The 27,910-nt window shown below is 55.2% G+C and overlaps 1 protein-coding gene across 1 annotated transcript in view; it reads left to right on the top strand.

The window, feature by feature from the left end:
* Nucleotides 1-27,910, top strand: part of MEGF9 (multiple EGF like domains 9) — a 44,541-nt gene that overhangs the window by 5,122 nt on the left and 11,509 nt on the right. The window contains exons 2-3 of the mRNA XM_066981038.1: nt 15,845-16,046; nt 26,060-26,199. Of these exons, the coding sequence (XP_066837139.1) occupies nt 15,845-16,046; nt 26,060-26,199 (342 nt within the window). The remainder of the gene's footprint in view (nt 1-15,844; nt 16,047-26,059; nt 26,200-27,910) is intronic.

A 27,910-nucleotide genomic window follows, 5' to 3' on the forward strand; every position in this document is an offset into this window, starting at 1 on the left:
TGATGCTCTCCTGGATCTTCCCGTGCAAAATTCCTCTCGCCCTTTGTCACGTGCGATGCTGTGGGGTGCTGATACGGGACAGGCGGCCAGCAAGAGCTCTGCGCAGCCCCCTCGAGGGTGGGTGTGTTCCCCCCTCCAGAAAAAGGATGGGTTTGGGGTCTCCGCTCCTGCTGCCCCTGCGTGGGTCCTGTTTCGGAGGAGGAGTGAAGGAGGAGCCCCCCGGAGCTGCGGGAACTCGTGCTAAGTCTTAGTTCTGCCTTCTGCTGCTGCAAGGAGGCCTCTGGGAGCACCTGCTGTCTGAATCGCAATTTGCCTTGTAAATGGAACCGGTTCAGGGGCTGAGCGTGAAAGGTGGGTGTTCGCTCCTCGCCTGGAAAAAGAAAAAAGCAAAACCCCCCCGAGGTTTTCCTCTTGATGCGGGCCAGCCTTGAAACCAGGGAGAAGCCCAGGCCGTTCCTTTTACCCCTTTTAATTCACTCGCCCCACGTCCTTATAAATAAGCCAGCAGAAACATGACGAGGCAAGCAGCTCTGCTATTTATAGCCCGCGCTGCTCCACATGCCTGCCTTAAAAACCAGCCAGCTAAATGGCTCTGCAGTCTTTCAGCAAAAGCTGAATGACACAGGCATTTCATGGGCAGGGATGGAGCCGGGGGTGTTTGAGGCTGTTGGTGGCAGAGCCTTCCCCGGGCAGCCGGGGTCCCCCCGTCCGTGCTCCCACCGTCATCACCCAGCCCCAAAACGGGACCGGTGCCGTAGGATGCTCCCGGCCGGCCCCATCCTGCTGCTTGGGGCAGTCATCGCCGGACCGGATACACCTCGATACGCCCAAGCTGAATTTCTTTTCCTTTTTTTCCCCCCCGTTTTTTTTTTTGGAAGCTACGTTAACCCTTCATTTCCATCCGTTGGCATCACCCCGTGTAATTATGAGGCCGCCCGTAGCCTTCACCCGCTGAACTGGTCGTGCTGCTTCCCAGATGCTTTATTCCTGGCGAATTATGCCGTTTTCGGGCAGCTTCCCTCGATTTTGACTGACTGGCTGCCTATATTAACTGATAGGGCTGCTTGGGCTGCTTTGATCCCGTATTATTTATGGAAATGGTGCTGTGTGACTCCGCGTGGCTGATTAATGCTGCATGTATTTTTAATGTGCGAGTTCTGCTGTTTGATCTGTGCTAAATGATGATTCTCTGATGTGTTCCCGGCTTTGTTTCTGTTGCTCGTGGAAAAGCTATCGAAACGGACTGTTTGTTTTGGTGCCTTTTTTTTTTTTTTTCCCCTCCCAGTGGTCTCGTCTTGTGCTGGTTTATAAGGTCTCGCGGCTCCTTTCCCCGAGCAGCGCTCTGCCGTTCGCACGCGGCACACTTAGGCTTTATTGCTATTAATTCGAGCATTTCATCGCTCGGAATTGCCTGCTCTGATGTTTCGGGGCCGTCGAGGTGCTGCCGCGGCCCTCCTGGTGCCCGGCACCAGCACCCGTCCTGCGACGCCCGATTGAGGCAGAAACGGGCCGGAATGGGGCGGGCGCAACGAATGTTTTCTGTAGCCTGTCACGGGACGTCTGGGGCCGGTTGCTATTAACGAAATGGCTTTTAATTGCTGGGGTGGCACCTGTGTGACCCGCAGCTTCCCTCCCTGCGGGGCGAGATGCGGTCGGGGCTGGGTTCATCCTGGGGAATGCCACCGCATCCTGCGGTGCCGCTGGTGCTGAGCTCCCCCTTCCCATGGCCGTCCCCACCGCCGGGCTCAGCTGAGCTGGGAACCGAGCTGGGAACCGGGAACGCCAGCTGGGAGCCGAAGGATTGACATTTCCCTTCCCCGGGGGCAAAGCAGGGGGTGGGAGGATGCTTTTTATTTATTTATTTTGTTCCTGCCCTGTCTACCACCTGCTCGGTCCGTGGCGAACGTTGTCGCTGCAGCTTTTCTCGGGGCGCGCCACGTGCCAGGAGTAGCAGGGCTGCGAGGATGCTCTCCTGCTTTGCGTCCTCACTGCGCTTTTCAGGAATGTGTGCAGAAAACCTTTAAAGTGAGGCTTTTTTTCCCCTCCTGTGAACAGGGCTTTTTGTCGAGATCAGCAAAATATCTATCGCTATGGAAAAGATTGCTTTTTCCGTTTGTGGATTTTTCCATTGAAACCAGTTTAAACTCGACACTTTGTTCCCACCAAACTTTTCAGTGCTTCTTGCTCCATGAAAACCTTCAGTGATTTGCTTTCCTCCTTCCCTCTTTCCAAGCAGATATACACGTATATGTGTTTTTGAAGCCTGAGCTTCCTTTGGGATAGAAAATCCCTTTTTCTGCCAGCCGTAACTCTTGCCTTTTGTCACTGGGAACAAAGAAAACATTACAGACTTCTTTAAAAAATACCTTCCTGGTGTTCCTCCCCTTCCCCAAAGCAGGGAGGTACCAAGCTAAAGGCAGAGCCATCTCTTTGGGGATCAGGAGGGATGCACTGCAGCGAGCGCTGGGGCAGCAAGCAGGATTTTGGGGTAAGATTCCTACAAACCGAGCTGCTGGCTCGCAGGACACCTGGGCGATGGGCTGAAGCGCACCGGCTCCTTTCTGGGCTGGGTTTTGCTTGCTTGGTGCAAACACATCGGGTGTCTTCTGGCTGTGGCTGCCCCGGCTGGGGACAGGCACCCCGTCCTGCTCTGCCTTCCTCCCGGGGCCAGATCTTCCCCAGTCCTCCTCGGTGCTTGGGGGCGGCTTTCGGGGATCTGCCTTGTTTCTGAGCGCTGCAGGTGCCGTGGCCATCGCCATGGCCATCCCCATCTCCCTACAAGTGGCTGCATGAAGTTATTAGTTTATTATTTGTGTGTATATCAAAATAATAATGAAGTTACAATTGAGGTGCGTGCAGCAGTGCTTTCCAGCAGTGCCCCATCCCAGTTTCGGGGCAGGACTCGGGGTCCCCCCGCACCTTGCATGCTGTCCCCTGCGCCGTGTGCCGGGGAGCAGCCGGAGCCACGCCGTGCCAATGACTTCAGCCGGTGATAAAAGCGCCGTGACGTGGACAGCTCAGTACCTGTTATCGGGGAAAAGCAAACAGAGGCTCCACCTGCCTCCTGCCTTTCTCCCTTCAAGGGCAGGCTGCACGCCCGGCGTGGAGCTCCCTGGAAAATGTTTTATTATTAACGCGCTCGCTTTGGCTCGGCTGCGCTGTTGAGAAATCCAAGCTTGACTCCAGATAATGAACGACAAACATTTGTCTGGACTTAACTATTTTGCTCGGAGCATTTTTTTTTCCTCCTGGAAGTTTACTGTGAGCTGTCAGCAGCGCGCCTGCTGACGTGAGTTATCGCTGACGCCCTGCCGTTGGGTCTTCCCTTCCCTTCCCTTTCGCGTTGCACTTGTTTCTTTGCAGGGGAGGCTTTTGAGCAAGTCTAATCCATCTGAAATGGAAAAGAAACAAGCGATGGAGTTGTCTTTTAAGGGGGCATTCGGATGCTGGCTGCCCTGCCAAGCAAGGTGGGATTTGGGTGAGATGGAGCAGGGGGGACCTGCCCCAGCGCCCAGCTTCGGTGTCGGGGTGCCCGCAGCAGAGGCTGCTGCCCTTCGTGAGCTACAAACCCCTTGAAAAGCTCCTGGAAGAGGTGTGGGTGCTGAGGTTGAGCTTGCAGACAGAGGAATCGATCCTTTTGTCTTTCTTCTCCACCTCCCGTCCCTTTATGCGGTCCCTCAGCCTCGAACCAGTGCCCCAAGCTTGGTGTGGTGCCGGGCGCGTGAGCTGGGTGGCTCTTGCCGCAGAGCCGACACCTCGCACCGCCAGGTAACGCATTTATGAGCGCATGCGGCCTTGGCCACACCAAACCAGAGTCTGTGTTTTGTTCAAAGCATTACAGAGCCCTTGGAACTTGGAGGATGGTTGGAAAAGAAGCGTGAATGCCTCTCTTATTGCTGATCCCTGGCTGCAGACCCCGGGGTCGGAGCATCTGTTTGACTGGGGCTCGGCTTTGCCAGTCCAAAATCAAATCTGCTGCCTTCCGCTGCGATTCCTGGGGTGATGCCGTGCGGGGCTGGGCTCTGACCCCACGGGGCAGGGGGTTGGGTTTGGGGTCTTGGCTCAGGCGTGGCCTTTGCCTGGTGCTGGGATGGTGATGGATGGGCAAGGATGGGGAGTGGGCACCGCGAGGGCTCCTCGCACTGGGAGCCACGGTGCTGCCCTGGGGCTGGCAGCGCTGCACGGGCATCCTGCTTATTTTCACTCTTGTTTTACCTATTTAAAGAGGATTTGGGTCTTCCGTTGGACAAGGCTCCTGCGCGTTGTACTCCTGGAATTGTTGCTTTGGGTGCTCAGGTGGGTAGGTCACAGCTCCCCCCATGGCACAGGCTCTGTTGTGAAGGTTTCGCGGGCTGTGCGTAGACTTTGTCACGCTGTTTATTTGCAGTTGCCGAACTCGCTCAATGGAAGTGCTTTTGTTTTGAAGTTAAATAAATGCAGGCAGGAGCCAGGGCTGGACGTACCGTCAGTGTCGCTAGCGGAACGATGACTGAAGAGAGAAATTAAAAGCCGATCTGCAGCCCTGATGGAAGTCATTAATCTGCTGCAGGGCCCGGGGATTTACAGCAAAGGCGAGCGGGGAGGCAGGGGCACGTCTCACCCAGCTCGGAGCAGTGGAGGCGCCCTCGGAGCCCCTGCGGATGGGCTCTGCCCCGGGCACACGGTGGGATTGTACTCTGGCCTTGTGCCATCACTGCAGCTGGAGGAGGAAAGCTTGGAGGAGAGCTCGGATGCACCCAGGCATCCCCTCCTCCTTGGGGACCCCGGGGCAGAGGTCCCAGAAGACGATGGGGGCTGTCCCGCTGCAGATCCCCACCTCTCCATCCACGCGTTGTTTCCGTGGCATGCCCTGGCCCATCTCCATTCCCTCTTTGAATGCTTGACGTCTCCTCCTAAGGTTTGCCAACAGGTTTTGTCTCGTTGCCATATCCTCAATCCAGTTCTGCTGGTGCTGGATGAAAGCAAGGGCTGAAGGAGCTCCGAAACAGGGCGCGAGCGTCGCCGGATGAGAGCGGGGAGCAAGCACGACGCCGGGTCCCACGCCAAGCACAGCGGGGCCGGCACGGGGCCGTGTTACAAAACGCCCAGCAGGAAAGCTTCTCTCGGCCCCTCTCGGAGGGCGTTCTCCCTGCGCTGCCCCAGCGGCTCACCGTGCTCGCAGCATTTCGTGGCTTGCAGCTGGCAGGAGGCACGGCGACTCCAAACTCGCCCGTGGCGTTGTGTCGTCACAGCCTTGAAACCGAACCCAAACGGCAAAGCCTGCCTGAAACCAGTTGTGATTACTCATGCCTCGTGCTATCCCTCTCCCCCGGTGGAGTTTCTGCTGTGGTAATTCCACTGATTGAGCAAGGAGACAAAATACCTCCATTAAACTTGGAGCCGAGCTCTCCAGAGTCAGGGCTCGGGGGCTTTGGGCTGTCTGAAGGTTTTCTTTGGTCCTCCTCTGCGTGGGCGCTGGAGTGAGTGAGAGGAAGGAAGAGACTTCGCTGTTTTGCTGTGATGAGTAGAAGCCTGCATTTATTTACTTACAGTAGAAGAAAACCACTGAAGTGTACTGGAAATGAACCCTCTGCTCCTGTAGCTCCACCTGATCTCCAAGCTGAAAACGCAAGGAGCTGAGAGGAACTGGGGGGGGGGGGGGTCTACCCTCAGGCTCCGTAAAGAGCCTCTTTATTAACGCTTTCAGAAAGTGTTTATTAACACTGTGGATAAAAGAAGCCTTTGTTCGAGGATCTGTCCCTTCGCTGCTCCAGTGGAGGAGCTGAAGCTTGAAAGGAGCTGCCCTGGGCACCTGCTGGAGATGCTGATGGAAGTTTGCATTCCAGATTTTCTCCACAGGCTTAAACATAAAGTAGCCTGTGGCCCTGCAAAGCGAGTCTGTCCTCTCCCTCCTTTTGGAGGAAAAAAAAAAAAAAGGCATTTTCGTACTGATCGATCGCATGCCTGCGCGGTTACTTCCAGCATCTCCATCGAGCGAGAGCACCTTCCAGGGGCTCGGAAGTCCGCAGGACTCGGGAGAGGAGAAGCTGCTGCACCTGCAGGCGCTGTCAGCAGTCGAGGTCCGGAGGGGAAAGGCTCTCGAGGGCTGCACACCTCGCAGCAGCGCAGCTTGTTTTTAATCTGGTCAGGCAAAGGTGCGGGCGGAAAGCAGCTCCTGTAGCTGGGCAGAGTGGTCCCTTGCGGGCAGGACAAAGCGCCTGGCTTGTAGCCCACGTGCGTTTAGAAGCCGCCTTTGATGGTTTGTGCAGTTAAGCCGGTGGTGGCTTTATGCCCTCGGTTGCGTGGTGGGGGAACAAGCAGGAGGCTGCAGGTGTGCAAAAAGCTCCTGCAGAAAGGGGGAGGCAAGGCCCGGCTTCGTCAGCGCGGCAAAGGAGCCGTCCTCTGCACGCTGGGCTTCCCGAGGGGTTGGAGAACAAAAATCCCTCCCAGCTGGTAACTCTCCTAGCGATGGAGATGTGGAAAGCGCAGGTCTGCGGCGTCGCTGTCCTTAATGACTGTGGATTTGAGGTGTCTTGTGGCTGTAAGCCGGCGGAGCGGAGCACCGCGTGCTTTGCACCAGCTGTACCAGCACTGACGGCGCCCGAATCGTTGTCAACAAATGAACTGCAGAAGCAGGCTCGAGGGAGAAGCTCCGCAGATAACAAAGCGTGTGCGGGGCTTTCGGCGGCGGCAGGCATTTCGTGCTGGGTCAGCAGCCGGCGCGTTTGGGCGCGAAGCCGATGCGGCGTGCCAGAGGCCGAGCTGAGTGCTCCCATCTATTCGGCCGGGAGCTGGGCTCCGTGTCCCCGGTGCCACCAGCCCACCGTGCTGCTTCTGCTTCTGCTCTTGGCTCTTCTGACCAGTTGCCCCAGCAGCAGCTTCTTGCTGTCCTCTTTGGTGGTGGCACGGGCCCGTTCCCTGCAGCTCTGGGGAGGTTGGGGCGTTCGCTGCAGGAAAACATCTGAAATATTTCTGGCTTTTGAAAACTGGGGAAGGAACTGGGTGAGGGGCAAGGGCACAGCCTTCCCCACCGCGTCCTGTTAGCATGCACAAATCCTGACCTGCAGGGACCATCCTGAGGGCTGCCAGCGCTGCAGGTGTGTGTATATACAGGATGGAGCTGGCGGTGAGGGTGGGTAAGGCAGGTGTTGGGAGCAGTGCCAGCCCACGCAGAGCCTGGAGCTGCCCTGGAGGAGCCTGGCTGGGGCGATGGATGGGGTGATGGATGGGATTTCCACCAGCCTGGCATGCAGGTGGGCTGGGCTCCTCGCTGCCTCTTCTGCTTTGGGAAAGCTTCTCTTCAGCTTCACTCTCCAGCTGGTCCCATCCCAGCCCTGCTTGCCCCACTGCTCCTGCTCCAGGGATGCCCACGTGCGCCCAGGTCCCCCCCAAGGCGGGGAAGGAGGCATCGTTCTCCTTCCTCGGCTCCTAGCCTGTGGCTTCCCAACGTTTACGCTCACAACAAGGCCCCTAGCCCCAGTGCGAGTGCGTGGAAGGGTGGCTCCTGCCTCTCCTTCCCCGGTAGCGGCGGTAAAGCTCTGGTATAAATTAACGCGTTCGTTCATTAGCTGCAATTCCCCACAGCGCTGAGCAAAGTTTGTGATTTTAATTACTTTTTGCAGGGATCTGAGCACGCAGAGCCTTCAACAGATGATTAGAGTGCCTGTTATTCATGCAGCTTTTCTTAATCCCTCTCTCTGCTAGGACATGGTGGGTAGATACTGAAATGGAAGTGTGCTAACAAATTCCCAGCCCCGTCCCATGTGAGCTGGCTGATCTTCGGTCCGATGGATTTTGCTGACGCGATGACCGAGGTTTCCCGAGAGGTGCTGCAGAAGGAAGAGATGCGTACGGCTGTGTCAGGGGAGCTTCCAGGGGTGCCGCACACTACTTTGGCAGGTGTTTGCCCAAATTATGTTTTGTCTTCATTGCCTCCAACCTCCCAGTTCGGCTGTGTCACACACACTGGGTGGTAAAAATAAAACCCAACAGCGCTGGGGTTTTTAAACAGAAACACGGAATATTTATGTGGTTGCAGGCGTTTGTGAAAATATTAGTGGAAGAATATGGCCAGCTAAAGGAAAATGCCAGCAGAACTATTTCTAAATTAATTAAAAGGAGCTGATCTCTTTTTAAAGTTGTTGAGGTTTTAATCCCGGAGCATTTATTTGCTCTGTTTGAAGTTGCTGTAGCTGCTTGGGCCATAACCATTTTAGGGCCGCGTTCCTCCTCGCAGGCAGCCTGCTTTCACATACCGCGCGAGGACGCAGAGGGTCTGGCCGCGTGCGGCAGCTCCCCGGGGCACACGGGCAGCCTCGCACAGCCCTGGAAGTGCTTTGGGAGCCTTCCCTGTACGGCCTGGCCCTGGCTGATCCCGGCAGCTCCCTGCTGTCTCCTGGGGCAGGAGCAGCGCCGTGTTCGTGGCTGTCTCTGTGTTAGCTGTTGGTTTCTTCTGCCTGTGCCTGCAGGGTTTGGTCCTCCGGTCTCACACCGGTTCCACACTTGCGCGTCTGGTGTCTTTCATGCCCATTTACTCGGGAGGAGCTGGTGCAACGCTTGCCGTGCGGGTTGCTGACTTGTTCCGCATCAAAAAGGCTGGGAAAACAACAAATTCCTCGGAGCTTGCGCTGCACGGGGGAGCTTTCACCGCCTGCTAGGAAACCAAAAGCCTGTCTGCCTGATTGCCGGTGCAGGAGAGGAATAAAAATAACGAACCCTACGAGACTTTGCCTTGGGTAAGGCCTGAGGCTCATGGCTGTGGTCGACCGAAAGAAAGGAGCTCATGGCTGGTGGGGCAGGGTGGCCGAGAGCCAGTGGGCAGCCGCACAGGGGCTGTGCCGCACGTTCCCAAAACACAGGGCGAGCACAGAGGAGCGCTGCTGGAGAGCGCTGCTGGGGACCCGGAGCGCTGGCACCTTGACTTTGTGTTTCCTTCCAAGTGATAAGAGCTGGCTTTAATCTGATTTAATTTTCCTCGACAAATACGTTTAATCTTTTAACGATATTACAAGTGGTGTAGAAGCATTGAGAAATCCTTGTTTTTTTCTCCCCTGTTGACCCACGCAATCCTTTTATGGAACAGCACGAGTGATTCCTGTAAAGCTCTTAACAGCATTACCAGGAGCGGGGCCGCGCTGCCAGCGGCGTGCCTGACGGTGGGGCAGGGCTGGAGGGGGCTGTGAGTGCCCCGAGCAGATGCGCTCCGTAATAAAATTAACACGGAGTAACAGAGGAGTTTTATAGGAATGCATGTAAACTTCTGGGGGGTACTCAGGGATCCCCCTCCTACCATTCTGGCACTGCGCCGCAGCCCCAAGTGGGACTAAATGGCAGCTCGGAGCGCTTTAATGCGCTTTGCACCGCCGGCGTTGGCTGCCGGTCTGTGCCGAGCAGAGCCCGGGCGTTGGCAGCACGCCCCTCTGCGGGAAGCCGGGCACGACGGCTCCTCTCTGCTCAGCCCGCAGCAGATTTTGGTGCTGGGCACCGTGCCCAACCAGCACCTGCCCCTTGGGGGCTGCTGCGAGTCCCTGGGTGCGGGAGCGGTTCCCCCACCCACGGTGTTTTGGTGGCGGTGGTTTGGTAGCGAGCTGCTGCGTGGAGCGGTGCGAAAGCCAAACGCGGAGCTCAGCCCGGAGCTCGAGCTGCTCACTGAGTGGAGGTGGCACTGGTAGAAGGGACAGGAAGGGGTGCAGTGAGGCCGCACGAAGGCCAGGTTGGGTTGGGCTTCTCCCTTAGCAGACCCCAGCTCTAGGTGGAGCTCCCGTTCGCTCCCGTTACCCCACATCTCGTGCTGGAGTACTCGGGGGCTGTCACAAGGACAAATTCCCCGGGGAAGTGGCCGTGCTGCTTGAGGGGGATGCGCTGGGGGAGCACCAGAGCCACATCCCTCCAGCGGGGACGGGGAGGATCCCAAACACCATCTGGGTCACACCAGAGGGAACGGGGCAGGGCATGATCCTGCCCCGCACGTCTCCTCCAGGTCTGCGTGTATCCGCTGCCCGCGGGCCCGGCTGCCCTGCACGTATCCCGTCCTCCTTCGGAGCCGTGTGTATTTTTGGCTCCCAGAACGTCCCCTGACAATGCGTTCCACGGTTTAATTGCAAGGGGAAAGGAAATGGCTTTGGACAGCTTGTTTTAAACCTGCTGCCTGATCCTTTTATTCCTGTGCTGTCAGAAACTGTGCCTGGAGAGGGATTGAGAAAGGGAAATAAGGGAGAAGGGGAGAGAAGGCAGGGCTTGAACTTGCAATGAAGTGCGGGGGACAGAAACCTGTGCTGAATTAACGCTAAAATTGAGCCTTCCCAGGGACGGGATGCCGTCACGTGCGGCGAGTGCGCGGTCAGGGAGCAGGAGATGGGCTCGGTGCTGCTGTAACACCTGGGGGGTCGGAGCAGTGCAGCGCGAGGATCCACCGGTGTATGCCCAGCGTATACCCCTACAGGCATGAAATCAGGGTGTTTTCAGAGCTGGGCAATGGATAGCATCCCCGGGACTTCATGTCTGTGCTTCTCTACCAAAAAATTGGATTTTATGTTTCTGCTCCCAGCGAGTAGGTGACTTCATTCAGGATTTAGGTTGTTTGAGGATGTCCCCAGCAAATATGGTTTTATACAGACATCTTCACTTGTTTCACAGCGATTCTTCTTTTGCCATTTGTAAATATTTCATCCGCTTTTAAATTATTTACTCATTAAGTGGCTTGGTTGGAAGAAGGAATCGCGCTTAAAATACATCCGAAGGCTCAAAGCACTGCGAGTCCAAAAGAACACGAAAAAAGGATTGAGGAAAGGATGTTTGTGCTGCAACGAGCCCTTCAGGACAGCAGACTGGGGGCAGGGTGGTTAACGCATTCGAAATCCTTGCTGCAAGCAGCCCCAGGGCTGGGGTGCAGAGGACAGCTCCAGCGCTGCGTTCCTCGCTTGGCACCGCGCTTCGAGGGTGCCTGGGACATTGCAGGGGCTTCGGGGTTTGGAGGATGCAGCCTGATCCGTCAGCCCGCGTGCAGCTCCAGCGGGTTCTTCATTGTGTTGATGCTGCTGAGCGGAACTTTCTGTAATCCTACAGCGATGGCACGTACCCAATGCCATAAAAAAAACAACGCAGAAATACCTCTTTGCCAGTTTATTAGTAACGTTTGACTTTGGCGTAATAATTACTCAACTCAGGGTTGCAGCTAACGGTAATTGCACGTTAAATATGGGTCCTCCACGCAGCGTGTCCGTCGCTGCAGCGTGCTGGAGACCTGCTCTGTTCCTGCTGGAGACCTGCTCTGTCACTCCCCTGCCTCTGGATCCGGCACCAAACGGCGAAGGTTAAAATGCAGCTCATGCAAGGAGCGGCGTTTCCTTTTTTTGCTGAAGGAGTAGCGTGTGGGAAGGATGCACACTTTTATAGTGCCTCTATTCAGGGAGCTCGGAATGTCACTGGGCTGTTAATTAATTAGAGCCTGCCAACACCTTCACGAGCGAAGGTGGTGGTTTTTATCACTGAGAGCCGAGAGCTTGGAGCTGCTGCATGGGGAAGGAAGGAAGGGAAACCTCGGTGCTTTGGAAATGGAGCTCGGAGCCCTGGAGGTGTGAACACCCCGCGGGTGGGGAAACCAAGGTAGAGTGAGGGCAAACGACTGCGGCAAGTCGGGGAGAGCTCGGTGCAGGAGCTCAGACCAGAGCCACAGCCCTGAGAAGGCTGTGCCCGTGCCTGCTGCTGGTGGCGATGCCCTGCCAAACCCGGGGCCTCCAACCAAGGCCGAGCATCCCGGCACGGGGCAGTTCGGGGCTGCATCCACCTTTGTTCGTCCCTTTTCATTTTGCAAAACCTCTCGGTAAGGTGTTTTTGAAGGTTACCTTCAAAAGCAAAACGCACGCTTGACAAAACGGAATAAAGGCTCTGAGTACCTGGCGCTGGCCAGGAGCCAGGGCAGCGCTCCCTAATCTTTTCCTCCAGTCCTCGTCATCTTTGATGTATTCCCAGATCTGGAAGGTAGAGGCTTCGTTGCCGCTTTCCCTTTCTGGCTGGGGATCACGCTCGCCTCCTCCAACCCGGCTGCCGTCGGGACAACAAAGTGTCTTTTGAATTAAGCCTGGGGTTTTCATAGTCTGGTACATCATCATGTCAAACCCGACGCTGCGCTCGCTGCCGGGTTTTAATGCTGCTGTCTGCTTCTACTCTGCTTCCCCACCAAAGGGCATTTAGAGCACAGTGGGGTTGTGTCAGACGGTCACAGCAGAGCGGGTCTTTGTTCTGGGGGGGACGACCACATGTGATGCTTCCCTCCTGATGTGGGCATTGTCCCTTCCCAAAAATCCCCTGAGAGGGTTGGGGGATGCAGGGCAGCCACCTTTTTGGGAGATCTCTTCAGTATTGTCCCTGCGGTGCCATACCAGGTGCCCGGGTCCGATTATTTTGCAGGTTTTCCTGTTTCAGCAGCAGCAGGAGGTGCCCCCCCCAAGCCTGCCAACACAAAGCTCTTTTTGCCTGCGTTATTTTGGATTACTGCAGCATTTCTTGCTCTCTCAGGGAATGTGGAGCTGGTGCTTTGTGGTGCCATCGAGCTTGGCTGCTGGAAATTAGTCGCCCCCAGGTTTTGACCCGAATTTGTGCAGTATTGACCTGCAAAAGAGGAAGACGGGGAAAAAAAAAGGCACCGTGAAGTTAGCTGGTGTGTTTTTGGAATGCGTATAGCTCCCCAAGCCTGAGGGAGTCTCAGTGTGCAAACAGCCTTGCCGGAGGAAAGAAAACTCATTTTTGTAGCCGGTGCCATTGCCAAGATCAACCCAGAGTCGGTTGCACTGTGCAGCCAGGCTGTTCGGGTTCGCAGCTCCCGGGCCTGTCCCATCCATCCCTGCCTTCACCTCCCCTTGGGTTCCTGTAAGTACCGGGGACGATCCCAAGGAGCTGCTCCACGGCGTGGCGATGGCCGGATCCTCTTTGATGGACACCTGCAGTCCTTCGATAAAGGGCTAAAGAAAAGCGAGGCTTTTGCCAATATACGCAGCTCCCCGACTTCTGTTTTTTCCTTCTTTGCCATGGCTGGTTTCCTCTGAAGGTAACGTGCAGCCAAAATCTTCCCCCTCCTGCCAGCGTGCTGTGTGTGGGGACAGCATTCTTTTGTCCCCTCGTGCAGCATGGCCACAAAACCAAGCTCATAAACCTGCTTCGGCACAGCCCTATCTCAGCTGCAACACAAAGCAAGCTTTGAAAATTTGTTTTGATGTGTTTGACAAACTGCAGAGCAGGTGCCGTGTTGGCTCAAGGCAGGTTTTCGTGGCTCGCTCTGGCTGGGAGAAGCCCAAGTGCCCAAATCGCTGAGGTTCCACTCGAATAATTGAGACGGGAATTGGGCTCATTATCTGAAGTGGATGCTGGAGTGGCTAATTGTGGATCTTGAGGTGTTTGTCCTATTTGCTGGCTTAGATTGAAGAAAATTGAGGTGCAATTTCGCAGGTGTGTAGGTGCAAAATAACTTCCATAGGGATACTCTAGATGTCTTGATGGGGTAACAAAGCTAAATAACTTGTATTTCTGTGATTCATGTTGGAAGAAAACAAACAGTCAAGGCGCAGCGTGGTATTAAGCAGCAAGTCTGGCTGGCTGCTGCTCAGAGAGGTCCTGGCACTTTTGGGAGAAGGGGACTCCATTACTTCTTGAAGAGTCCACGCGTAATTCATGGGCTTCAGAGAAAACTGCCCTATAACCTGCTACCAGTAAAGGGCAACAACAGCCATCAGGGAAACTTCTACAGTGCTTCTGCAATGTGGGAGACCGTGCGATTTTTGTTTCCAAAGGCACTTTTTGAGGGCTTCACTGTGGTCGAATTTTAGCAGATCACTTATAGATTAATACATGAATCTTCATGCAGTCCCTGGGTTTTAAATGTGGTTCAGTGCAGGCACCTGCTGAAGACCTGTCTGGCCTGGGAAGCCATTTCCAGTCCCCACAATTGGGGCACAGGTGTGCGGTGTCAATGTTGGATGACCTTAAATCCTAGCTCTGATGTGGAGCAGTAGTCGTGTGCCTTCTTGGCGTGATTTGATCTTTGTTTCAGCCTGATTTTCTTGGGCCGGGGGCCTGGCCTCTCCCCTCTGTGCAGTGCCCCGAATATGGCTTTTCTCAGGCAAAAACAAACAGCAACGCTTGCGTAAAGCCCCTGATGCTTTATGCGCTACTTCAGAAAATAATCCTCGTTTATAATTCACACTTGGCAGCGAAAGCCTTTAAATTATTAAGGCACCAAATATTTTGCAATGAAGAAGCGGAGATAAAGCTCGTGTCAGAAACAAATTGCTGGGGAGGTTGTTCTCTTTGGTGTGTTTGGTACTTCACAATATTATGAGAAATACAGTGGGGGATGGCTCGAAAGGCACCACTTGCTCAAAAGATTTTTTTTTTTGGTGTGTGGTCTCCACAGCCCTGTGAAGAACAAGTGTCCCCAAAGCACGTGTGTGGGGCCCCAAAGCTTGCGGTGGGGCTGATGGTGGCCGTTGTGTGGTAGGCAGGGTGGCAGCTGCAGGTCAGGAGGTCCCCGCTGCCCTGGTGGTTAAAGGCATGTTCGTGCTCCCAGAGCAGAGGACAGACTTCCAGAGGACAGACCTCTGTGATGGGAGGTGGAAGATGCTCAGCCCCAAACGCACGGAGCTCAAATCCCTCTGGTCTTCAGGGGATTTTGTTTTGTTTCTCAGTGAACAGTGGTCGTACTTAGTGCATCGTGTAGGTATGCCGTGTATGTCCTTGTCATAAAGACATCCTATTGGTAAACCTGAGGTGTTTCCGTGCTGTGAAATGCCGGATCTTATAATTAGGGGGTTTGCCGCCTGTTGCTAATTTCCACGGAATGGCTGAGGTTGGAAGGGACCTCTGGAGGTCCTGTGGCCCAGGCTGCTGCTCAGGCAGGGTCACCAAGAGCGGGTTGCACAGGGTCGGGGCAATTATTTTATCCTCATGTTACACCACCAAGTGTTGGTCAGCTCCTGGAGCCATGTAACCAGACAACAATGACTGTGATTATATATATGTATCTATTATAATGTATACGATATGTACATGAAGATGGTGAAGGGACTGGAAGGCAAGATGCCTGAGGAGTGCCTGAGGTGACGTGGTTTGTTCAGCCCAGAGGAGAGGAGGCTGAGGGGAGGCCTCATGGCGGCCTGCAGCTCCCTCCTGAGGGGAGGCCTCATGGCGGCCTGCAGCTCCCTCCTGAGGGGAGGCCTCATGGCGGCCTGCAGCTCCCTCCTGAGGGGAGGCCTCATGGCGGCCTGCAGCTCCCTCCTGAGGGGAGGCCTCATGGCGGCCTGCAGCTCCCTCACGAGGGGAGGCCTCATGGCGGCCTGCAGCTCCCTCCTGAGGGGAGGCCTCATGGCGGCCTGCAGCTCCCTCACGAGGGGAGGCCTCATGGCGGCCTGCAGCTCCCTCACGAGGGGAGGCCTCATGGCGGCCTGCAGTTCCCTCACGAGGGGAGCGGAGGGGCAGGCGCTGAGCTCTGCTCTCTGGGGACAGCGACAGGACCCGAGGGAACGGCATGGAGCTGGGACAGGGGAGGGTCAGGCTGGGGGTTAGGGAAAGGTTCTGCACCCAGAGGTGGTCGGGCACTGGAACAGGCTCCCCAGGGACGTGGTCACAGCCCTGAGCCTGCTAGAGTTCAAGAAGCATTTGGACAATGCCCTCAAATTTAGGGTCTGATTTTGGGGTGGTCCTGTGTAGGGCCAGGAGCTGGACTCTGATCCTTGGGGGTCCCTTCCAACTCAGGTTATTCTATGATTCTCTGTGTATATACATGCATTTAAGTGGCTATACCCATCCCCTGCGTATGACCCAAGCCCCGCGTACCCCCAGCACGCTGGCTTCAGCCTCTCTTTCCCTCTTGCAGGAGAGCCATGCAACTGCAGCGCCGTGGGGAGCGTCGACGCGGCCTCCTGCCACGGCACGCCAGGACACTGCGTCTGCCTGGAGGGCTACACGGGGCCGCGCTGCGAGAGCTGCGCCCAGGGCTTCCACCCCGACCCCAGCCGGCAGCGGTGCCTGCCCTGCGGCTGCAGCCCCGCCGGTGCCATCGGATCCAGCTGCGATGAGTAAGTAGCTGAGCATCCCTGCTCCAGGGTGCTGGGGGGATCTTGGGGTGGTTTTTCTGGGGATTTGGGGTGCCGAGCAGGCAAGAATGGATTGTATCATCTGGCTCTAGTATATAAAAAAATTAAAACATTTAAAAAAAACACAGGAAGGAAATTAGTTTCACAAAAATTCACGAAGCATGTTCTTCCTCTCTTTCAAGATCTGGATTATAAAAATATCTGTAGCTATGGCAAAAGCCCTGGCAGCCCACAGAGGAGCCAAGGCACCCTTCAGCCCTGAGTGTCAGCAGGACCTCTCCTCTGTCGCCTCGTGCATCCCGCAGCCCCTGCTGGACCAGGCTGCCTTCACAGCGGCCGCCCGGAGGGATGCAGAGGTTGGGCTGGCACAGAAGGCTTTGGGGAGGCTTTTTTCTGAAGGGAGATCAGTTGCAGCAGGGGCAGGCACTGCGCTGCGGTCTGCCTTTGTTCAGCATTGTGAAAGAAGCGTTGGCTCCTGCCCTGCCCGGCGTTTAACCCAGCCTCGTCCGCGCCTTCTCTGCGTCAAGAAAGCTGCCGCAGATGCTCCTGAGCTGTCGTATAATGAACATGTTCCTCTGCCGTGAGCTTCTGCTGCGCTGGCATCAGTCCTGTTGTCTTTTGGGGTTTGGTCTGGGCTCCCTGCGTGCTCAACACCTGCACGTTGCTGCCAAGGCTGGTGCTGAGTCAGAACCGCAATGTTCTGCAGGGGCATGCTGTTTGTAATAACTTCATGCGTTGTTTTTTCCAAGCACCCAAGCCCGGTGTTGATGGCCCTCTTTTTTCTTTCAATGCTGTGTTTCCCTGGTGGCATGAGCTATGAAAAATCAGAACCTAGATCAGTGACCTTCCTACTAAAAAACTGACTCTTGGGGGTGGACGGAGTTTTCCACTTGCTTTTTTAGCAGTAGGAAAATATTCCTAGAGGAGTCGGGGTTTGCCGCAGAATAGGAAAGGCAAGTTTGGTGGGACCTGATGGAAAGACAAACGGGGCAGCATGGCAGATTGGAGGAATCTCATCCTGGAGAGGCAGGAGCCGAGGGGCAGGGAGCGTTCCTGTCCCGACCTGTGTCAGTGGGTGCCATCCGCCCACGCCAGCGGGAAGCGCCCCGGGAGCTGTGGGTGGGCTGCTCCGAGGTGTGAAGGAGAAGGAGCTGGTACACGTGGTGAGCCCTCGTGCCCCATCCCAACGTGAGAAGACCCAGAAGTGGCGGAGAATGTCCCTAGCTCTTCCTATTGCTGTATTGTTTTGCAGCCTTGAGGAACGTGGGGGAGATGGATCCTCAGGCGTTTAGAAGAGGGAGCGTGGGGCAAAACTGGGAGAAAGTCTTGGGCAGGAGGAGAGAGGAGGACTGATGGTGGCATAGATTGCTCTGTGTTTCTCCTGCGTGCTCCGTGAGGTTGGCCACAGGCTGAAATGACCTCTAGGTATTTAAAGAGAGGAGAACTGGGTCAGCCGTCTGTGCTGCAGGGCTGGGGTGCTGCCCGCTGCACCCGCACTAAATCATCACTGCTCTCGTTCCCACAGCGGTAGGGACTGGTCACAACCAGAGCAAAAAAACAAGTTGAGAAATAATAAAACAAAGTCAAGAATTAAAGAAATAAGGAGACAGACGTCCAGGAGAGAGGCTTGGGAGCTGGGCAGAGCAGATGCTGGGGACCGGGTGCGGTGATCTGCAGCACGAGGAGCGCACGGGGCAGCCCCTGCTCGGGATGGAGCGTGCCAGCATGGCCCAGCGCCAGCAGCCAGCTCCAGCTTTGTTGATGTTTAAAAAAAAAAATCCTGACAGCTGTCCGCTTTTTTTTTTTGTTATTATTATTATATTTTAAAGTGCCAGCCAAACATTCACTTGCACAAGTTAATTCCTGCACGCTGGCTTAAGAAAAAAGTGCCTGCTCTTCAGAAGAGTCTTGGGGTGAAGCAGCAGCAGTGTTTCAGGCTCTGAGCAGCTCCGCCAGTGGCTGATTTCAGGGACAGCCTGCCTGAAGGCTGAGTGCTTGGGGCACACAAAACATGCCCGATATGTCTCAGTCAGCTCGCTCAGGCTTGTGCAAAAGTGCCTTTTAAAGACCACCATATGATGGTTATTATTATTATTTCCAGGCATGCTCTATCCTTGTGCCATCTGGCCAGCCAAATACACTGTTTATTAACTAGACCGCAAATGCAGACCATCAAATAAAAATAAATAAATAAATAAATAAATCCCTTTCCTGAGGCAGATCGTTGACTTTGGGAGTGAACATTGACCTGACACGCTGTCTCTGTGAATGGGCTCCAGAGCCACTAATCGAAGGTTGCTGTTTTGAAAAAAAAATTATTTATTTATAATTCTTATTTGCTTATCTGGGAGTCCCCCCTGGGAGGCGGAGGCTTTCCGTGCCGGTGAGTCAGCCGCGTTGGGTGGCTGCTCTCGCCCTGCGGCGCGGAGCCTGGCCCGGTGCCGCGCGGGGCTGACGCATCCTGCAGAGCAGGAGCGAGCTGTCCCCGCTGTGGTGACGCCTGGGCTCCTCGCACAAACCCTGCTTTGCTGGCTTGGAGGCTGTGCGGGTGCTCGCTGGAGATAGCCGTGGCCTGGGTCCACAGGAAGGGAGAAGAAAAGCTGAAGTTTCAGGGTCGTGGAGCAGGGGAAGCTGAGGACGAGGGCTCCTGTGGGAGCACGGGCTGAGCACAAGGGGTTGTCCGAGCCTCAGGACCAAAGCCCCTGGTGGGGGCAGGTGGTGATGGTGCCCGTGGTGGCCCCAGCCCCGTGGTGATGTGGTCCTGGCCAGGAGCTGCCCCCACCAGCTGTGTCCCTGGCACCATCGGTTGGGCACCTCCAGCAGAGAGCACTTGGTGCTTTGCCCACCCGTCCTCCTGCTCCCAGGGCTGGCCCTGCCTGGTGGAGGTGATGCTCCAGCAGCTTCTCCCCACGGGGGGCCGAGTAACGGGGCTGGGCTCGGTGGGAAGCCTCCTCCTGCCGCCGAGCACCACACGAGGAGCTGCACAGGCACAGCTATTTCAATCTATGGTGAAATAGTTTTCCTGTGCAGACCTGTCCTCTGCCTGGCTTAATTAACGAAGCAGGATTATGTGTAACACCAAGCCTGCGAGAGGAGGAGATGTCAAATGACTTTGCATTTTCTCCCTTGCTAGCAGCACCAGCCAGCCCCGTGCCGGGCTGCAGACAGGGCAGGGCCACCCGGAAAGCATCCCAGTGCCTCCCTGCGCCCCATGACTGGGAGGACTGGTGGCGTTGCCCTCGTTTACCTCCTACCAGGCATTTCTTCAAGGCTTTCCTAGTGCAGGACGTAGGACTCGGCTTTTCTTCGTGGGGGCACGTGGGCAAGCATCCCCCTATGCGGCTGCTCTCGCGCCCCGTGTTTTGGGATGTGATAATGGAGAAGGTGCTGTGAGATGGTGCTGGCCTGCAGAAGGGTTCAGGGCTCAGTTTCCCATTGCTGTTTCCCCTTTCTATGAAGTTTTCTTTTATTTCTGTCTTCAGAGACATTGCTGGCTGATGCGAGAGGGGAGAAAATCACTTGGTGAGGCTTTCGGGTATTGAGAAGTTGCTTGTGTGGTTATGGTTAGTTTCTCTCCATCGCAGGGAAGGTGATGTGGTGCACCTCATCTTCTACTGCAGCACTGCCCGTGCTGGTGAACACCGGGAGCTGTGGCTGCCGTGGGGCGCGTAAGGATCGTCGGGTGGTTTGGCTGGCGTGGGCTAACCATCCAACTCACGCTAGCACTGCCAGTTCCCTTTAAAAAGTAAAAAAACCCCTCTAAATTAGACACGTATAATGTACTATTGTTGTCCATAATGAAAAGAGGTGTATGTCAAGATGGGCTTTTGCAAATTTAATACGTCGCTCCATCAGCCCGTGCCTCAGTTTCCCCACGAGCAGAGGGGTGATGGGAAGCAGAAGCTGCGACGTGCTGCCTGGAGCTGACAGCTGCTTTGCCTTGTGCCCTGAGCTGAAACACGCTGCTCTTCTGCTAGCTCAGCAGCCGCTCCTTGCTCCTCGCAGCTCTGCGGCGTGGGGTCTGGCTTCAGCCGCGCTTCGTGCCACAGGCTCGGCGTAAGGCGTGTTTGAGGAGCTGCTGTCACTCGCTTCCGTTCTAAAAAGACAAAAAAAATAAAAAGATCATGCATATAAATGCCAAAGCGTTAATTCAGAGATGTTTTGCCCCCTCGAGGGGATCTGATGCTTTGTGTCCCCATTAAAAAGAATTAAAGCGGAGCGTCCCTGAGAGCATTTGTACATGGCTGTGCCCTGGAGCTGCGAGGCTGAAAGGGGGGCACCGATGGCGGGGCAGCATCCGTCCCTCTGTGCCTTCTTTGTGGTGGGCTGCTCCTTTGAGAGGCTGCGCTGCTGACCCTTGCTCACACGGATCTGTGAGAGCGTTGCTGATGGGAGCAAGGTCAGCAGCACCGGACAATGTCCTCTGTGAGGGTCTTTGAATGAGGGCTGGGGGCTCTGGGGGAGCTGGGCAGGGAGAGCGGCTCGCCGGGCTTGCGGAGGTGTTTGGATGTGGGAAGATGCAAAGAAATCATGGGGGAAATCACGGCGTGTTTGACTAAAATGCAGAGCCACTGACATTCAAGGGTTTTGTGGAGCTTCCCTAGCCTGGGCAGGAAGGAGCCAGGCACGCAGGGTTGCCTGAGGGAAGGCAGTGGAGTTTGCATTTTGCATAAAGAAAATTCTCATTTTATGCCATTCGTGTCGTCACACTCTTGGAAATATCTTTTTTTTTCTTTTTTTTTTTCTTGGGGGGTGGGAGGGGTGGTTCCATCCTGCTGTACCTTAGCAGCCCCATAAACCACACCAGGCACTGCTCCCTTCAGAGACTGGGCCCTGGAAACCCAACTTCCCAAGGACTTCTGAAAAACCATCCCCATAAAAGCACATTTTCCCCTATTCCAGAAGGACTGTGCTCTCTTTTATAGATCGCCTGAGCACAAGTGGTGGCTCATTATCTCCGAGCAATGCCTCGTCAGCAGCCCTCTGCCAAGAACAGATTTTTTTCGTAGCGGAAATTGTTGCATGTGGACGTCATAAATGCAGAATACCCGGGTAGAGCATATTTTTCTGCATACTTTAATTATCGAAATCTCTCTTCTATTACAGATTCTTGTATCTTTTGCATCTGGTTTAGCTCTCCCTCTCTCTTCCCCCCTCAGGCAGGTAAATATTGTACCTGCACCCATTTTTATCAGGTTGCAGACGGGAGAGGGGAACGGATGAGCGATCAGGCACAGCGGCAGTGAGCGGCAGGCTGTTATCATCTCCCCTACAGTAATTGGGGCTTCTCAGAAATCCTGGTATTTTGCTGATTTTCCAACAGGCTTCGCCGTTCCTCTTGCCTCTCGCAGACTTGCTGCTCTGGTGAACGCTGACTGCCCTCAAAAAAAATACCGGCACGGCTCTACAAGTTCTGATGGCTGAATTCTGGATTTGGGGAGGTGGTGCCCAGCCAGATTTCGGGCCACGCTTGTTGCCCGTGCCTTTTCCTATCCCATGCAAGGAGGTGTCAGTAGAGGTCTAGGGGATGGAGGGGCTACGCTGTGCAAAACCAGTGGGACCGGTGGAGACCAGCCCCTTCTCCCTGCCTTCCCCACTGATGTGTCGTCTTCTGCACCAGGTTGGCCGTGCCATGGCCGTGTTGCCCTCATCTCTAGGGGATGATCTGGGCTGTCAGGACCCACCCTATGGGGCTGGGATTTTGCACTTAGCCAGGCTTTCACTGCTCCTCCACAGGGGACCCCATCCAACCTTGCTCTCCGGGGCCATCGCGGTCTCCCCATTGCCACCAAGTCCCCGCGGGTGGTGCCGGGGGCACCGGGGCAGGAGATGCCCGGCTTTTCCGTGACGCAGGGTGTCCCCGGCAGGGTCGGGGGGAGGCGGTGGCGGCTGGACAAGGTGTCCCTTTGACATTTACAGAGCGGCCTTTCAGAGCTGTGAAGGGTCCCCGCTCTGTCGAGGGCTGCCGTCTAAACAGATGCCGTCCCCCGGCACAAAGCGAGGAATGCGGCGCACAATGGCCCAATGTTTGCCGCGATAAAGCCCCGCTTCTTCTGCCCGCCACAAAGGCGGCTCAGAGCCGGGCGCGGGGCTCGCTGCCTGCGGTAACGCTTCCACGAAAGCGGTTTGGCTTCCAGCGGCGTCGCGGGGAGCCGAGGGAGCGGGGAGGCGAAACCCGGCCGTGTGCTATTACGGGGCTTTTCCTGCTCGCCGTTTCCCCACGTGTTGACACTCAAATGAATTGGCCGAAAGGAAAACCAACGCGTGCGTTATGATGGTTCTCGGTTTGCTTAGGGCAGGTGTTAATAGCCGGGGCTTTCCGTGGACGTGTCTTGTAGGGCTCGGTTCGCAGGGGGTGAGGAGGACGCAGGAGGACTCATCCATCCCCCGGTGCTGCCAGGCACCGCAGAGAACCAGCACAAAAGAAGCCGCACTCGCTGGACGAACGCACCGCTTGTAGCAACGTCTCTTCTCAATCCTCCTCGTCTCTTGCAGCACCCTTTTTGTCTCATCCCATCAAAGTGCGACAAAGCCTTCGCACGAGGGTTGTCGTGCAGATGCTCGTGGCTCGGCGGCGCGTTGCTCCTCATTCATACGGAGCGCTGTCGCTGGTAATGGTGTGCGTTACGGGCACACCTCGGCCCTGCTGGGATGAACGATGTGCCTCACTCACAGGAGGTTTGCGCCCACCGTGGATGCAGCAGCGGCTGGCAGGGGACAGGCAGGTGAAGCTGGGGACGCTGCGGGGCTCAGGACATGCCGTCACCCTGCCCTGCAGTTTTGGGGCTCACCAGCTCAGGGAGAAGCTCCTGACAAGCAGCGTGGTGCTGGGCGGTGCTGTGGTGCTGGGCGATGCTGTGCCATGGTGCTGGGCCTGCTTTGTGCTCCAGAAAGCAGAAAGATGGGAAATGTCTTTGGCAGAGCTTTCCTTCAGAGCCGTGGGAGTTTTCGCGTGGCCCATCCACACGGTGTGTCCCAATTGAGACCCGTGGGAGCTCCCTCCTTCTCTTAATCTGCTCCAAAATCCTGCCAGTCTTGAAGAATAAAATAAAGAAACACTAAAAAAGGCACAAAACCTCAGTGCTGGGACACTTTGGTCAGCTTGGGCTTGGTCCGGCAGCTCCTGGGCTCTCAATGGCAGCTGGGCATCCAGGTTTGTCTGGCAGCTGGGAAAACATTCAAAATGAATTTCTCCTCCTTGGGAGAGGAAAACAAAACAAAACAAAACAAAAAAAACAGGAGAAGAAAATAAACCATTAGAGCTCGTGAAGGGTTTTCTGTTACACTGTGAAGCCGTGCACAGCGTGCCTCCGGGCAGCCCTGAGGCTGTGCTCCTCCGCCTCGTGCCTGCCCTGTCCCCTCGCTTAGGGCCGTGTCTGCGGAGGTCTGGGAACCCAGCGCGGCTGCAGCTGCACACGGCGATCTGTCGCGGGCCGCGGATATCGTAAGGCTTTTATTTTCTTTCTTGCTGCAAGGCCGTGGGTTCCCCTGCTGCCCAGTGCTTCCAGGCGCAGCCCGTCCCGGCCGTGTGTCCGTCCCTGGCCGTCGGTCCGGGCTGGAAGTGAGCTGGGTGATGCTCTGCGCCGTCGGGCCGGGCAGGATTTCAGAGGTGTCACCTTGCAGTCTTCCTGGCTGGCTTCGGTGGAGTTAATCATCATCTGAAATCGAGTTGAGCAATTGATGTTGCTGCATCAAACTGTTTCGTTCCCTTCCCCCTCCTCCCCCCCCACCTCCCCCAAAAAAGAAATTCCTGGCTTAGGCTCAAACTCCAGCTCAGTTCTCACTGTGCGAGTGTTACACTGTGGGTCTTTTCTTTCAAGTTTCTGGATTTTTTATGGGCACAATCGGTCTGTTAACAGGACTTTTCTGTGGTCGCAATGCATTTATATCATTGACCTTTGCTTTAAAAAGTGTCTGACAGCCTTTACTGGGCTGGAGCTATGAAAAGGAGCGTTGTAAGCGGGCTTTATTCTATAGGAGCAATGACCACAGGCAAAGCTTTATATTTGCTGAGTGATTTAATTCTTGCACATGCAGAACCTGGCTCTGGGCCATATGTAACATGTTGAGAAAGGGTCTGCTTGAGAGGCATTAAAACCAAACTTTCCAAAACCGTTGTTTTTTTTAAAAAAAGCTTTTTTTCCTGTTATTTTTAAGCTAACGAGTAAAACCAAGGGACGCTGCCCCCAAAATGCTGCGTGGAGCTCCAGCAGAGCCATCGGGGAAGCAAACCTTTCAAAAATGACGTGGGAGCCTGCCAGCCAGAGGAACAGGAGAGTGCCACCGAAATAAAGGCCTGAACGAGGGACAGGAGGGAATAAAACGGGGCACCCAGGCCTCCAGGGAAATCCCCCATTGGCTGTTTTTCCCTTCTTGGCTCTGCCCATCCCCTGCCTGCTTACAGGAATATCTGCCCAGTAGTGGTCAGAAGCAAATAAAAACAGACTGCTTTTTGTTTGCTCTTGTTTTAAACACTGTGGCAGCGTTTGGATTAATGTTGGGTCTTGTGAAAAGCTTTTTAAAAGTCAGACAGCCTGAGCTGCTCAACAGCATCCCTTTGAATTCTGAGTCTGCCTGCTGCTGTCCCAGATAATGGGCTGGAGAGCAAGGAAACACCGCGTTTCTTTTTCTTGTAATCGGCCCATTAAATGTGCCTGAAATTTCGTGTTCTGAAAGTATTTAATTGTGCGGCCTCTTGGGCTGCCGGCTGTATTTTGGTGTGCCTTTGAGCATCTCCTCTTCCTTTGGCAAGTAAACGAGCGACAGAAATACTAAATTATGGTAATTCCTCACAGAAGCAGCGTCTTCCCCAAACATCGCAATCTCCTGCCTTTTAATTAAAAACACCGCATCCGCAGCGCATCAGGCCTTTTAAAGCCTCAGCCTCGATTAGTTTTAATCAACGCATTTTTCCAGGGGCTTTCAGAAACAAATGGTGCGTTACTCGCCCTTCCCCAGGAGGAGCGAGGGAGAACAATGGCTTATCGACGTGCCGGCACGGCGAGCCCTGAAATGTGGAGTTAAAGAAGGGGGTGAGGAGGGTGGAGAGGACAGGACAGGACAGGACAAGAGAGTGCATCCTGTGGTGCCCAGGGGTGCTCCGTGGTGGTACCTACGCTGAGCCGCCGCTGTGGATAACCCCATCTCCTGGAGCGGACCAAATTGCATGTATTTAGTTTTTTTTTTTTATTGTGGCTTCCCTATGCACGCAGGGCTGGTTTTACCCCAGGGCTGATGGAGATGTGGAGAGGGATTTCTGTGCCCCGCTCGGGTGGCGGCAGCTCCTGGGAGTGCAGGAGGGAAGGGCTGCAGCTGGCAGTCACTGTGCCACGGGGCTGACGGGGCCTTTTATGTTATTTCTTGGTGATTTAGGCATAAATGCTGCCGGTGTGTAAAGTCGCTCACGAAAGGAATAGGTTAGAAGCCTCTACATGCAGAGACTGTCAAGGAAAGCCAAAAGAATCGGGGCAGCTCCTGCCTTGTATACCCTCCTGGCGCTCCGTCACAGCAACCAACGTCAATGCGCTTGATTTTAACAGTGCTGCGCTCTGTGTGGACTCGTGCCCGAGGAAGCAGGTTGTGGTGAGCTGCGGGGGACACCTCGGGGTGACCCCTCTTGCGGTCCTCCCCCGGCTCCTGCTGGGCAGAGGCCTCCTGGGCGGAGGGGTTTACTGTGGCTGTGACGGGATCCCCGAGTGCAGGTGGATGACATCTGCCTGGGGCGAAACCCCAGTGGGGAGACCTGAGGACGCCATGTGAGTGCGTGGGCGTCAGGGCATCCGAGCACCTGCAGGAGCCGGGATCGGAGGCTCTCGGAGCATCCTGGTGGATGGTTTTGGTCCGAGGCTTCCCAGAGGGCCCCATGGTTCCCGGTGCCCTGCTGGAAGCGCTGTAAGGACGACTGCTTTTGCACGAGCGTTCCAGCCACCGGCCGTGGGTTTGCACGCGGGATGCCTCGTGGCACGCCCCATTTCACAGCTTGTTTCTCTCTGCAGCGATGGGAAATGCCAGTGTAAAGTTGGTGTAACGGACCTCAAGTGCGACCGGTGCAGTGACGGCTACTACAGCCTCAACGAAACCACCTGCGAGCCCTGCCAGTGCAACAACCACTCCACAGCCTGCGACCGCTTAACAGGTAAAAGCCAAACAGCCTTCCCCCTCCTGACCACGGGGGTGCGAGCTGTGCCTCTCTGTCTCTGGTTTTTCACGCTTCCATTCAGCAGACCTGCACTCCCACCCTATTAAGCTGCGTCTTTGTGCCCTGAGCGCCCCGGATCTTCACCTTAAACCTGGAATTAAGATGCAGGGCAAGGCTGGAGCGAGTCCTCTTCTCAATAAACGCTGCGTTATTTACTCCAGGCTGCAGTGCGGAGCCTTTATCCTGCAGCCTCTATCGGAAATCAGTGTTCCATTGTTCTCTTACACAAACACACAACACAGGCTTTTAAGGAGCTTTTGTTTAACTGCTGTTTACCTGGAAACATATACTGTACTGGCAGTGACGTAAGGTGACTATTATTGCCTCAGACAACATAATTAGTGTTGGAAAATACTGGCAGCACCTAATTAACATTGCTCACTTCTTATGAGTTTGCCCTGTTCATTTTCCGTGATCATTTCTTTGGCTGTCTCTCACTCATATGGATGTTGGAGTGCAAATATCGAGGCACCTGTGCTTGAAGAGCTTACGGGAGGACAGGGAAAAAAACGAATTGCTTTCCCATCCCCGCTGGAAGGAGAAGTCCCAGAGGAGCAGCGCTGTGCGACTGCCTGCGCAGCCCCTGCTTAGCAACAAAACTCACCCTGCAAAACTCAAATTCTCATCACAACTTCCAGGAGGGAAAGCAATTCTGTAATATTTACCCAGGAGCTCAGAAAGGGGCAGTCATTTCAGAAATGCTGCAGAGGTTTGTTTTTTTTTTTTTTGATAGCTGGCACAGAGACAGAGCTCGTCAAATATGGTATTTTGGGCAATTTTGGCACCAATGTTTGTTCCCTTGTGGCCTGAGTGTCTGCAGCGGAGGAACAGGCAGGCACAGTGCCGGCTGTGCCCAGGAAGCGCCCTGGTCCTGCTCAGCAGAGCTGTTTTTGTGGGCTTGGGGGCTGCACTCCTCGAGGATGAATTGGTGCATTCATTCCTTACTGAATTTTAAGTACATGCTTATGTCCTGCTAATACTGCAGGATACAAATTGGACCTAAAGCTGTGTACACATCAGCTGTGTTGCTGATTTGGAGCTGGGCGTGTGGGTTTTGTGAAGGAGTAAGATAATCTGCTCTTCCTTCTCCTTCCCCGACGTTCCCCCCTCTCTTGATTCAAACCCCAGTGCAGCCGTGGCCTCGGGACTGGGGCTGCTCCGGCTGCCCTGCGACTGGGGTGCTCCAGCCCCGACTGCTGCACGGCAGAGAAAAGCCCTCATTTAGGTTAATGACCTTTTTTTCCCCCCCTTTTCCTCCATCTGCTTTATTTGCTGCCGGGGATGGGGGAACCCAACAAAACCAGAACAGAGAACAGGCCATAAAAATGCGATCTGCCGCCTTGCGAGGAACCCAGCGTGCTCAGCCTGCTCTAGAGCCTGCACTTTGTGTGACCTCCCAGCTTTACATCAACTCTGTGCAGGCTTTGTCAAATTTTCAAGTTTTTTTTTTTTTTTCCCTGCATTAATGCCATACTTTGGGCTCCCTCTGGCGGCTCGGAAGCCATCCCTGCACAGCCTCGCTCAGCGTAGCCGTGCCCAGGAGGAACATTTTAAATTATTGGGCTGGAAATCGGGCAGCCAGAGCTCCCCAGGCACTTCCTTCAGCGTGACCCTTGTGCCGGGAGTTGTGGCTGTGCAGCGAGTGGGG

The sequence above is a fragment of the Anser cygnoides genome, chromosome 20 (assembly GCF_040182565.1).
Source record: "Anser cygnoides isolate HZ-2024a breed goose chromosome 20, Taihu_goose_T2T_genome, whole genome shotgun sequence".
NCBI classification, from domain to species: domain Eukaryota; kingdom Metazoa; phylum Chordata; class Aves; order Anseriformes; family Anatidae; genus Anser; species Anser cygnoides.